Source organism: Silurus meridionalis, chromosome 22 (genome assembly GCF_014805685.1).
Source record: "Silurus meridionalis isolate SWU-2019-XX chromosome 22, ASM1480568v1, whole genome shotgun sequence".
NCBI classification, from domain to species: domain Eukaryota; kingdom Metazoa; phylum Chordata; class Actinopteri; order Siluriformes; family Siluridae; genus Silurus; species Silurus meridionalis.
This window is the reverse complement of record NC_060905.1, coordinates 6,965,316-6,979,534: the sequence shown is the minus strand read 5'-3', so window position 1 is coordinate 6,979,534 and position 14,219 is coordinate 6,965,316. Positions and strand designations below refer to the sequence as shown.

Below are 14,219 nucleotides of genomic sequence, written 5' to 3'. Positions count from 1 at the left end.
AAAACAAAATGGAAAGCCCCAATGATTAGCTAATCAAGTTTGTTTGATATTTTTATGGTCGTTGAATGTAAAGTTTTTATGGACATCATTATGGGACAATTAACTATAGTAAAACAATAACATATAAAGTATATCATCGTTAAATCTGCTGTATGTGTGTTTATAATATAGCATATGTGAGGATTTGAAACTGATGTGAAAATATTTTCATATAAAAAACCCGTAGAAACCATGTTACAGTTTGGTACATTTCTTTTCACTTCTCACTTTGCACACACAGACCGTCCAAATCTGTACATTGAGATCATAATGAGGGCTTTGAAACATGGCCTGAAAAGTCAGCGATCCTCTTTTGGCGCGTTTATCAGAAGGCAGATAAGAGCTGATCCGACTCACCATTGTGCGCTCCTGCTCCACGCACTTAAGCATCCTATCCTAATTTCAATCTAAAGCCTGTGATTTAACTCAGAACTAAGCACAAGCTTGGATTTACATTATCCTCCTGCTTACACTTTTATTACCATAAAAAGATACCAAACAAAGGGCTTTCGAACAGACGAGAAGAGATGGCTTGAACGTGTATAATGTGTTTTCTAAAAAAAAAATGAATTTCTTTTCAAGTTTGTCTTACTGTTCCTTTCTTCACACCACATCCCCTCTGCTTCCCTCCCACACTTTTCCCCACCTCCTTTTCCCATAAACTAAAAAAAACACAAAATGATACCTTTCAAAGGGCTCTCAAAGAGAAGGAAGGCAATGGCATATACGATTATAATGGGTTTAAAAAATAAGACCCTTTTCAAATTGCTATTACCTGCTGTTTTCCACGCCCCCTTTCCCCTCTTTCCCACCTCCCCAACTCATATTAATGCAGCAGCAGTTCAACATTTTAGGCTCAGAGTTCATTCACATCATCTCTCTTTCTTTTCTTTTCTTTTTTTATTGTCTCCATTTAAAAAGACTGGCCTCATATACTGTACATATATACATTATATACCTTAATTATATACACTGCAGCAAAAAAACAAACAAAAAAAACCTTTTATATTCGATGTGTACGTCAAAGTGCAAATATACACATCATCCCCGGATCATAAAGCTGTATCTTTTTTTTTTTTTTTAAATACTTGTTTCCTTAGTAACACTTCAATTATGACAAACATAATGTCACATCTTCTACATATACACACACACACACGCACACACACTCCTTCCCACACAAGCATCACCCCTCCCATCACACAGTGTTTTGATTGTAGTCTCACAACAATCTTGGTTCTGAAAAAACAAGACAATAAGTGAATAAGTGAATAAATGAATAAATGAATAAATGAATAAATATAAAGATCACATAATGTATGTGTGTAGAATGAGCTCGAGCAGAGCTTTCAATGAAGCACCTTAGATATCACCTTTCTCTCTTACTTCCCTAGTGCTGTTGTCAGAAAAAAGCTGCTTGCAGCAGGAAACAGAAAAATATGAAATGAGATCGTATGTACAGGATGGCAACAAGGGGATCACCTTGTATCTGAGCCTTTAAACCATGTGAGGGTACAGCAGCTCAGAGACGAGTGATCGGGTGTGAGATTGTAAAGGGCAGCACGGCAGTTACTCATTGAACCAATTGCTCTGTGTAACTATCCTGCGGCCATAGAAATCCCTCAGGCAATAAGCACACCGGCCCACCAAGCCCACAGCATACACCCACCAAACACTGCCTGGCTGCATGGAGGATTTTTTTTTCTATTTTCCTCAAAATGCTTCAACACAATCAAAGAGCTTCAGCACTTACATAGTGATCCAGGGGCAGAAATTACCTACCGTATGCTTCCACTGGGCACATAAGACAGCGTAATTGCTTTTAGACCCCACTCTAATACAGCACTAATGCAGAAATGCAATATTCTCAGCATTTGTGCCATTATTTGCAGCTTACAGTAAAAAAAACGCACATAATCTTATAACTCGCTCTCTGTGCTCATTTGAATGTCGTTGTGATGCTGCTGTAGACTTGCTGATCTTCCGATCATTATTTCCCCGAAGTGCACTGTGCATGTAATTTTTTGATCACAGCATAAACACAGCACATCTGTAAGTCAGATTCTTGCGAACAAGCCCTACATCATGCTTCCTCCCTCCCCTGGCTACAACAGGGTGTTGATGTTAGATGTGAATACAATCAGAATAATGGTTCCAAAGATGTTTACTAGATAAAAACGCAATGCTAAAAAAATTAATACATACATTAGAATATGCATTCGTCCACTATTCACCCTATTACAGTTTTTTCTTTTTTAGATACTTGTCTTCATAAGAGGCAGCATGTAACCCAAATTTGATCCAGGCCTGTGTCCTTGTGAAGGCCTATGAAAGATAATTATTGTACTGTTTCTTTAAAAGAGAAGATAAATAACAAAATAGCAAATTAAAATACTGTTTTTTTCTTTTTTTTTTAACGCAGTGAGGCGGTATCTCAGCCAATGGCGGCTGAAGATGTGGATCAGGGCTGCGTTTATCGATTCGCAGTCTGTATTGGTTGACTAAGTTGTTGAAGTGGAAGAAAATTACAGCAATAACTATGATGGGGGAAAAAACCAAACAAACAATCGAGATGCAATTTAATTGCAGTTGAAGGTTAAAACAATGTTTATGAAAAAAGCAGGAGACGGTAATGACACCCTGTTATCATAATCACAGCTGTGTTGGCAAACGACAATCACTTGTGGTCCTGATTAATGAAAAAATAAAAAGGGGAAGAAAATCCTTCCTCAAACCCGAGTGAACTTTGGAGCAATACTGCAAACAAAGTGAATTGGATTTTTCTTCGTCTGGTATATTGTCGGGATAAGTAAGCTTCCGGGAGCAGTCGTCCACAATGCCTTGATGGATCGAGTGTCTGAAATAAATAATTGATGGAAATAAATGAACCGCAAGCCAAAGAGAACTGTTAATGCTTATCTCATTCTCCCAACCCTGAGGGCTCGATTTAAATGTCATAACACAAATGTAACTACAATATTTCTTGACTTATACAGGGCCGAGTTCAAAAACAGTATCAGCATATCTTGTTTTATATTTAATAGTATATAAAGAAATCCCTTTTTTTTTCATGTAAAATTTGGAGTCAGTGCTGAACCCATGCAACCCTGAGCTGAAGGCTCAATTCTGCTGCTTATGATGAGGTCGATTTCTACTTAATTAAAGGAAATGTATCACATCCGACCTTATCATAGGCAGTGTTATTAAAATACCAGAGTAAATGAATTTAATAACTTCTTTCAGTTATTCAGAAGCATAGTACTCAGTGTGTAGGGCTTCATTCATGATTCTAAGAAGGAGAAGGAGCCAATATTTGTGCAAGTAAAAATCTCTTCCAAAGGTCTTACTTTGCAAATGTGATCAAGTATCTTTATCAGCATTGCTTTAGGATAATTATGATGATGATCATAATAATAATAATAAACCAATCAATCCCAGTTCCACACTGTAGCTGTTAATTGAGATGAACTATGATATTTATGAACAGCATGAAAAGTGTAACCACCGGAGCGAGTACATTTGCATCCAACGTTACATGCATTTAAATCAAACCCCAGTAATTTCAACCCTGAAAGCCATTTTTGCTCCAGAACAGAACAGTTTACTCTGACACTAGTGAAAGTTTAAACACTGACATCGACAACATTGCCAAACCCTGTCCTGTACCCAATTTATCTTTAACATCAGAGCTTTTCATGCAGCAGATGTTTGGTAACACCCTACCGCCCAGTTTGTCTGTATCACTGATACACTCGATTGCGCTGCCTTGTGAATTTAAACCATGGACCAAATTGTTCGGAGAACTAATTTTGTTTTAAAAGCTTGGTTCTGAAGCATACATGTGCCTCTTTGACATTTTCCTGAATAATCCCATGCATGACAATGATAGGTCATTTAAAGTTGCTCAAGGCTTATTCTGTTGCTGTACTCATTCCGTAAAAATAAAATCAAAAATAGCCAGCTATAGAGGGCATCAAGGCAAAAGGAAGAAATTAAAGACATGATGTAGATCCCACAGTGACGTGTACTGCTTCACATTCAACTTTATGTCATTGTGGTAAAGTATGCTAATGCATGTTACAGAAATTAAAGCCATTCTAATTCCCAGTGCATCAGAGATTAAAGCTTTTATGGTCACTGTTTACTCTACAGTTGTTTCACTATTAGACTCACTCACTCAGTATAATACTGTTTTGATCAACACAAGGACACTTGCGTCATCTCTCAAACTAAAAAAAAAGGCAAACACATTTCCTGGCTGTGTAGACTGACTAAATTTGAGGTCCAAAAGTCTGAGAAAGAAAATGCTTTGCACATTCTATACAAAAGGTTTAATCACAAATGATATTATCAGCAATAACCTGAGTGAAAAGTGACATTTTATAGAATAGTTACATGAATAATAAAAAAAAAGTCTTCGTATTTGGTATATCTCCTGCACTAACTCCAAAAATCTGTGCAAAACCTGATGTACGTTTTAATCCATAGGAACTGAATACATTCTTCAATGAGAGCAATAATTCTGAAGTAATATCTTTTGTATCTTGTGTATAAGTAAATTGTAGATGTCATAATATCACAAATATGTTTATTTCAACAGTAATCATGCAGCATCTTGATTAATATTGAATGTTTTAACATTTTCAATTTGAAATTCAAGGCAACAACACTTCACTGGATTTTGGACCCCACTATATAAAGGAAATGTCCTTGTTAACTAAAATGACATTGTGCCAATTAATAACAGTTAAATATGGTAAGTTAAATAGTTTAGCACAATGAAGACAGGTCTAGCATTAAAAATAGAAATCACCAGAGAGTTGTCCTTTATTATGGACTGTGCTTTGTTCATTCTTTCACCTTTTGTGTAACAGACTTTTAAAGCACAAGGCTCATCCTCAAAGCCAGTACATGTGTTTGCCATTTTGTGCTGGAGAGATGAAGCAAATAGGCTTTAAATAGGATTATCGAGTGCGTCAAATTAGTCAAGCCAAAGGCGCCTTTTCGGCATGTGTGCAGTGACGCTACAGGCTTCTGCCCATGTTTCAGTATTTGCCACGTCGGGAGTAAGAATGTGTTGGGTAAAGTCCTAAATCCAATTAAAGGAAATACAAAAAAAATATGAGGGAAAGTCAGTGGAAAAATACAGACGCTTGTGCAGTTTTATGAAATAAATCTGAATCTTCCTCTGTCACAGATTTCCTGTTCTTTTGTTAATAACTTGCTTCGACTGGACACAATGAGTTGCTAGCTAGAGAGAGAGAGAGAGAGAGAGAGAGAGAGAGAGAGAGACCCTGGTCCAAGGTAGAACATATATGTGGTTTAAACAAACAAACAAACAAAAACAGGCCAGTAAATGTATATGGCTGAGAGGGTAAGGACACTTAACTCATTGCATGCATCATCATCATCATGTAGACATGATTTTAGAGCAACGCTGTGTTCAAAATCAAAAATGAATAAAAGCATCTTCTTTTCACAAATATAAATATATTTATGTACTGAATAATATATATACAACAAATTGACACCAGGCTTTTCAGGGAATGGAATTAAAGAGCAAACTGGTGAAATGTTTGCTCTAAATACAGACAGATAGTACTTGATTGGTTGTGCTGTAGCATGGCTTAAGGAAAATGAAGAACATTGGTGGTTTATGAGGGGGGGTTTAAGCTGGTAGAGCAGTGATACACCAGTCTGTCAGTCCCGTGGGCCAGGGGAGTCACCTCCATCCTCCATCTCCCACTGGAAATTCTGCCCTGTCATTTGGTAAAACATGTTATTAAAGGGCTTGTAGAACTTGTGCAGTCTGCGGATGACATCCGGCTCTATTTTGGGGTGTGTCCTGCCCTTGGACTTGCCAAGGCACCGTGGGGTGCTGCTGTCCTCCGGCTTCTTCAGACAGGGGAAGCCTTTGGTCTTGTTGAAGTAGAAGTGCTTGTCGGTGACGATGCGCTTGAGACCCAGGAAGTCCTGCACCTTGGTCATTTCCCCGGCCGGATCCGTGATGAGCTGCTCACCACTCACAAAGTGCATCTGTGATAGGGGAAAGTACTGTAGCCAGTTTTCCAAGTGGAGCGCATAGATTCCGATTCGCAGCGCGCTCCATGAGGCGTCAATTAATCCCAGCGTCCGGTTCTTGAAAGCAAGGATCTCGAAGGTGGGGATCTCAGGCCGTTTGGACAATGTCTGTGTGTAGTCTGAGATAGCTCGTGTCACTGGGTTGCGTACCACGATGATCAGCTTGATGTCCTTGGCCATTGTGTGGATGCGCTTCGGAGCACTGTTCGTCACAAAGTAGCTGGGCGTTTTCTCCATTGTGATCTGGCCCTCCAACGTTGATGGCATTAAGTCTCTGGAAAGCAAGCAGAAAAGTAAATGTAAATCAGGTTACATATGTACTGTATATTGTACTAAAGAACACCGACGATGATGGATAGTAGAGATAAAAATCAATACAAAGCAGTAGAAAGTAGTGAAAACTAATTGATTGTACATACAGCTGTACATGCACAGCTAATTACACTGCAACAAGCAAAGAAAAATGAAACACAAAACATGACGCACAAAGCAAAAACAATCATACATCCTCACTGTGTAATTAACTTGATCCAAATTAATAGCTGTTTTGGTGTTTAATTACAAAAAAGAGCAGCGGAGGCATAGCATTAATGATTTCTTGCCGAGGATATAGTTTCATTATCTATCTTTCCCCGTGAACTCAGCAATCAGCCCTGTTTTCTTTTGGACACACCTAAGTCTTCTCTGTCAAGTCTGTAGTCTACCCCGTGTCCTCTTCCCTTTAAGCTTAAAATGCGCTTTAGGGAGAGCACAGGGTGGAGCAGTGATTAATTATGACGTTACCTCGGATCATTTGTAGCAGAAGAGAAACGTTTCTGCCTACAGAGATTTATTGGGAGCGATAGTAGGGAGCAATTTGCCACTGCTGCAAATATTATGTTCAACTTTGTCCTCGGGACTCGGATGAAGATGAATCAACGAGCAGGCACGAGACGTTCGCGAGAAAGAACACCACAGTGTCTAAAGAAGTCTGCATTCCAGTAAACAAGACGTAATCTTTTTCCTCCCTCATTCTGCGTAGGCAAGTGAGCAAGGTGTGCAAGTGCGCTTTGAGGGTTTCATTTTACCAGCATGTCATTAAAACAAAATTGTGATAAAGGTTTTATAGGGTAATACACAACGTGTGTAGTTGTTGTACAGCTGAGCTTTCACTGTGTCTGTTGGATCAAAATCGATATTTGGGTTCAAGGGTCAGATATGATTCTTAGATAACAATACCTACACTTCCTGCTTGGGCTTGAGCTATATTGATTTTTCTCTGATTGTGATTTTCCCGGTATAAAATTTTGCCATAGATGATCGTCTGGTTAAAAATGGGCATTTCTACTATTTTTACTTTTGCAGGAGGGAAGAGCTGTCACATAATGTGTGTATAGCACACTGAAGAAAAGGATGCAAATACAGAGGATTGTATTACAGTATTTCTCAGTCGCTTTGGAGCGTTTCTCAGATCAGAAATGAAATTCGCAAAATTACTTGTTCAACCTCCACATCATGTAGTCATTTGTGCTCATCATAAAAGCATTTTCTCGTTGCTTTGAAAAAATTGTGAATGTTGGTACACGTGTTTAATTGACTGTGTACAATTGTCTGCTGTTTACTACATTATCTATTGTTTGTCATGTTAATCAAAATTCATTATACTGGTTCTCACCTGAACAGGCTTAACCCCCAAACCATGTAGGCATCAGTTAATTGCAAGTCACTGAATGTAAAATAGTTGGACCAGTTGTCATCATCGGTCAATCTTTATCTTCTTCACATTTCTATTAAACTTTTTTGAAAAATTGAAAATGAAAAATTAGTTAAAAGTAAAAATAGTTAAATTAGTCTAAAATAAGTCAAAGGTGAATCTCATGATCCTTCGACTGGCGAACGTATACAGACAGAGCAAAACACTACATTAATATCTGAAAATGGATGAACAACCAGGAAACAAACAATTAATATCCCACATACAGTAATGTGTACAGATGTGCTGTTGAAATTCATAGATGCCGTACAGAAGAAATTCAGCCTTGTGCATTTTCCATCATTGTAATCCGAACTGTAGTTTACATCAGGAAATACTGAAAAGGTGCACTGTCATTTTGACATGACTAAACCTTTTGAATATCTTGTTTGTGAACAATGACAAAAGGGCTTGTCATTCTTATTTCATTGATATTTTTATTGACACAATTGTTTTTGAGAGATGAACTTTTTTAGATTTTAAGAAATGTACAGCCTTTTGCAAGAAATGTGTGGTGCCGTTTGAACAAGACATGCACTTACTGGTTTGCAAATATTAAGGATGATTCAAAAAAATGCTCCAAAGCAACTGAGAAAAACTGTAAGCGTAAATTGAATTGACCATAAACCATAAACACCAAGAGCATAAATATAAACCATGGATACCAAACAAAACTATAAGAATACTTGGAAGCTGAAATACAAAAAAAAAAAACACAACAAAAGACAATCACATACAGGAATAGGTGGGATAATTAGGGGCAACAAGAATCAGGTGTTAATGATGTAACATGCGACTTTTTACTATCATGTGATGTGTTAGGGGCATTGATGGGTAATGCAGTCTAATGCAGATTTTGGCTAAATCCTGTCACTGGCATTATGTATTTTATTGAGTATACATGTGAAAGAGAGGAGGTTGTAAAGAGAAGAAGGAGAGGGTGTATGGTTGTGGTGAGAGAAGACCTACAGGTGGTTGGTGTGACAGAGGCAGATGTTAAGGACAGAGTGACATGGAGACGGATTATATGCTGTGGGGAGTAGAGAAGAAGAAGAGGAGGAAGATAAGTGTGCTCTGGTGTTTGTCAGAGTGACAATGCAAAAAAAGTGCCAGCTCTCAAAATATACTGTAATACAACTGTATAGTAGACAATATACCAAACTGGATATGGTGATAAAGTAAGAGGAAGTAAGGGAAGTGCATAGATGATAATACCTGACTAACCTTTTTCAAGTCAATAAAAGACCTTTAGATGCAAGAGCATGTGTTAAGCTTTCGCTCTCTATAATGTCTTTCCTTTTTTTTTATAAAAGCTACTGACTTGATTCTGATTTTTATTTTCTTATTTTATTGTCATTTTTAAAAACCTCAAATGCTTGAAAATTAACCCAGAATTATGAACCTAGAACATGTTATATAGCTATATTTATTTGCTAATCCTGCAGAATATATAGCACTTCTACCTGTCATGCTACATGGAAACTTTATGCTATTAGGTGCAGTCACAGATTTATGCATTTAAAAATATTACTATTGACATAAAGATGGAAAATATATAATACAGAATCAGTACCCTCGTTCTATAGGCCTTTTTTCTATTTTTGATTTTAACAGTTGCTTGAATGAAGCCAAAATGGCAATCAATTATTCGCATATGGCACACATTTTCAAATGGACCCCTAAATGGAACACATTAAATGTTGAAAACACACACACACACACACACACACACACACACACACACACACACACACACACACACACACACAGACAGAGACAGAGAGAGAGAGAGAGAGAGAGAGAGAGAAAGAGAGAGCCCTCCTGGCCTCTCAGCACATACAGACACTCACTTACAAGTGGCTTTGTAATTTCATTTCCGCACCAGCGTTGCACTCTTGGTGGGTTATTTCCCAACGGATTATTTCTGGCTGTACATGGTATTGAGCTTTGGCCGTTTGGGATATAATGAGATATAAAACATATCTCTGGCTTGCATGGCACCTAGGCACAGTATTAGTTTTCATTATGCACTATCCGTAAACCTATCTTACTCAGTATGCTTATGAACAGCTACAGATTTTTTCCCCTCTATCTTCTCTAGGCTTTCAAGTGTGACAGGCCAAGAACAAATGATACCTAGAACTAACTATATGCACCCACCAAGTGTGAGAAAAAACAATTTTGATGCCTAAAACAAAAAAATGCCATTGCAAATCTCCTTAGTGAATCATCTGGAAATATCTGGGAAACTTGGCCCACGCCATTTTGGGCCAAGTTGTCTTAATATTGCAGTCATGCTTCATGGCAGGACATGCGTCTTCTGCTCAAGGTAACCCTTTTCATTTAAGATGGGCCCATTACCAGCCTTTTGTCCTCATCAAGCCTCGGCGCAACTCATTATACATGTAATTGTGGAAATATGGAGATTACGGAAGGGGCCCGATACCTTCATTTGTGATTGAGGTCGAACTCATTTGGATTGTGAGAGAATCAGTCATGGATGATGTACATCGAAAATGTCAAGCGGGACGGGGAGGTGGAACGACAAACACAACGCTGATAAACAAGCTGATTTTACCTACGCCTCTGGCGGCCATGCACTCAGCCAGAACAGAAAGAAATAGTTAACCCTGAAACGTTAAAGCACCCAGGCATGGGTCGTTCAGGTGGGCAGATAAATAAAGCATGCGCCACTGGAAAAGGCACTTCTCACCATCTGCTGTTTACCTACTCAGACAAATCGCATAACATCCTGTGGCCTTTTGTTCTATAGACCTTGCCGTGCTTGTATAACACCTGCCTATGACACTTAAGCACAATAAACGATTGTGTTTCGCATGGCCTGATGTGTTATACAACACTTATTTTTGGTCCCTTATAACAAACACGAGTACACCGAGCAATTCTCACCTAAATTCCAGAGACAGTAAAAGCCATAAATTAGCAAGTTACTGAGAAAGTTTTAGATGTACTCACTATATTGCTATAAAACCTTTAGTAGAGTCATGCAATAGAATTGCAATAATCTGCATTTGCTTTAGAAGGACATTTGAACGTAGCTTTGCTCTTAGTGCTTTGAAGTTAAAAGCAATTTAATGGCCACTCACAGCGAGCTATGAACAGAACGATCTTCAGAATCACTTTACTCTGGTTTACTTGTTTCTTTAAATCCTGTTCCTTACTTACTATGATGAACTGCCTATTGAAATGTGGCAAAACATGTACCTTTAGATCCTGCCAAAAGAAAGCAAAATACATAAAACAGACACTTATTTGTTGTACAGAGATTGCAATCTAGCTTTTTTTGTTGTAAAACTCTGGATGTTTTCTATGAGCATTGCCCTGAAAGTTGGTTGATTAAGAAGAAAAGGACAGGCAATGTTTAAAACAGAGATGTTTTTACAACATTTAGATTTGCTATGCCTAGAGATGTATTGGTGTGAGACCAATACCTGTAAAAATATATGGTGGAAAAAATATATAGAATCCTGTAACAAATAGCAAGGGCTTGGGATTAGATTTAGATTTACACTGATTGGCTATAACATTAAAACCACTGAGCGGAGATGTGAGTAACATCGTGCCACAAAGGTACGGTAGAGAGGTGAGGAATATTAAATAGCAAGTGAAAAGTCACTTTTCGAAGTTGAGGTGATGTAAGAAGGAAAAAATAGTCAAGTGGGTCTGAGCTACTTTGACAAGAGTCAAATCGTGATGGCTAGGTCAGAGCATGTCCAAAATGGCAAATCCTATGAGGCTGACCCAGCTTAACTAGCAAAATGCTTCAGGAATCCAAATGTGCCTGATCAAGCACAGAGACAAATCCAATCCCTGAAGGCCTCACCTCACAACCCAAAGGTTTACTTAAAGGATCTGATGCTAACGTCTTGGTTAATGCCAGAAACCTCAGCACATCTGGAGTCCACGCCTCAGAAATTATAACTTTTTTGGTAGCACAAATGAAACGGAACTCCACAATATTAGGCAAATAAGTTCTAATATTATGACTGATCAGTGTATAGACTTGAATGTTTTTTTTTCTTTATACTTTATTTTAAATTATATGTTATATTTAAAGAGGACATGCTTTTTGTTTGAAAAGTTTCACAAAATGTCTGATCTAAAACCATATTGATATCAGCTGATACTTAAGGTTTCAGTATTATTATTATTGTAAATGAAAGTGTAATCATGTTATTGCTAGCTGAAATACTACAGATAAAACATGTTGGCATGTACTGTATCTGTCTTTAAACTGAGCCACATTGGAGGTCTGCAGATGGAGGTCTACATTGTGGTGCCTTTATTTACACATGCTAAGCTAAGAAATATGTTATCTATATCTGACGCAGAGAAGCTCGTCCATGCATTCATGACCTCCAGAATAGACTACTGTAATGCGTTACTAGGTGGATGTCCTGCATCATTAATAAACAAGCTACAGTTTGTCCAAAATGCAGCAGCCAAAGTTTATACAAGGTCAAGAAAATATGATCATATAACCCTAATCTTATCATCCCTACACTGGCTACCTGTTACGTTTCGAATCGACTACAAACTACTCCTACTTACTTACAAAACACTAAATGGTTTAGCTCTCCATTATATTTACAGTCTTCTAACACGCTATAATCTGCCACAGAAATCTCAAAACTCCGGACTTCTAGTAGTTCCTAGAATAGCAAAGTCCACTAAAGGTGGTAGAGAATTTTCAGATTTAGCTCCTAAACTTTGGAATGGTTTTCCTGACAGTGTTCGGGGCTCAGACACACTCTCCCAGTTTAAGTGCAAATTAAAAACTTATCTTTTTAGCAAAGCCTACACATAAAACACATCACATCATAACCTTGTGCTCCAGAACATCTGATCAAATGCACATTATCAACTTGTGCTTTTAACATCATGAACAACAGCTACGCTAATTCCTCTCCACTGCTTCTCTTTCTCTACCCATCCCGAGGCATCCTGAGGTTGCGCAGCTCCAGTCACGTCCCACCTCACGAAGATTGTGGACCTTTAAAGAAGTAGATGCCGACCCCGCAAACATCTAAACCATCTAGAGACGTACCAGTGCCAATTGGATCCCACTTCCTGTGTAGTTTGAACACTGGACCTCCTTGAGCGTTTAAAGGCTCTAGCATGGACAAGCCGGTGTTGTATCTGTGATGATCATAAATGTTGAGCTATTTTATGAGTTGCTCAGTAGCTCCTAGTTTTATAACCACAAATGACTGTAAAAGACTGTAGAAAGAACATTACTCATAATCTTACATTCCAGTGCTCATGTTAGTTCTCACTCTCCAGTGTTTTGTATTGTTTAAAGATTTATGATCACACTCTTGATGTCACCCAAATGAGGATGGGTTCCCCTTTTAAGTCTGGTTCCTCTCAAGGTTTCTTCCTCATGATATCTACTGGAGTTTTTCCTTGCCACAGTCGCCATGGCTGCTCATCAGGGATAAATATACATTGTTCACCTTGACTGTTAAATTCTGTAAAGCTGCTTTGAGACAATGTCTTATGAAAAGCGCTATAGAAATAAACTTGACTTGACTTGACTTGACTTTATATTATTATAATTAATCCTGTAAACACACTTTTTTCTTTATATAAGGGTATGTTCCAGTTCACTAATTTAATTGGTCAAGCAGAGTTTCAAGAGTTTCCTATAAATTTACTGGGATGTTTCACCATGTAAAATTCCACTTCCTAGTTCAAAACAGTTACTGCAATAGCATTAGCAACATTATCCATCATCACAAACAATATTTTTTGGGCTTAAAATATGAAAGATAATTTGAAGAAAGGTTAAAGCCAAATCTCAGCAGAAGCACCATTATTAGAAATGCACAAATTATTTTAAGCTAACTAGCTAACCGATGTGCTATAAAGCATGTGTCTTCAAGAAGTAAACTTCTTCAAAATCTCTTTTAGTCAGCAAACAAAAATTTTTTAGTTGCATTTTGTCTGTAATGTTACTTAATGTAAGTTTCTTATTCAATGAACTATTGTATATAAGAGATACTGCACTAGCAATAGTATGCTGAAAATAAATATTAGCACTCTGTGATTAGCTAGTTTATCATCACACCACATGTTTGCTCCTGCCCTTTGGCTTAGACAAAGAGGATTTCACACTCAGGTAGAAACCGTTTACAAAGCTAGAACTGTCAACTATCATCGAAGAGACCTATTTATATAAACCCTGTTAGGGTAAAATGGGTGGAAATAATTTGTGTGTCTGATGTTATAATAAATGTTAATGGATAGCAGAGGCAGATGCTATGTTTATGAGCAGATTAAATTATTTTGTGCTTTGTCCAGTTTATTGGGTTAAAAGCATCTAGAATCGTATATTCACTGGGTC

The 14,219-nt window shown here is 37.8% G+C and overlaps 1 protein-coding gene across 1 annotated transcript in view; it reads right to left on the bottom strand.

The window, feature by feature from the left end:
* Positions 1-2,167: 2,167 nt before the first annotated feature.
* Positions 2,168-14,219, bottom strand: part of hs3st4 (heparan sulfate (glucosamine) 3-O-sulfotransferase 4) — a 114,582-nt gene continuing 102,530 nt past the window's right edge. The window contains exon 2 of the mRNA XM_046835510.1: positions 2,168-6,394. Within this exon, the coding sequence (XP_046691466.1) occupies positions 5,740-6,394 (655 nt within the window). The 3' untranslated portion in view covers positions 2,168-5,739. The remainder of the gene's footprint in view (positions 6,395-14,219) is intronic.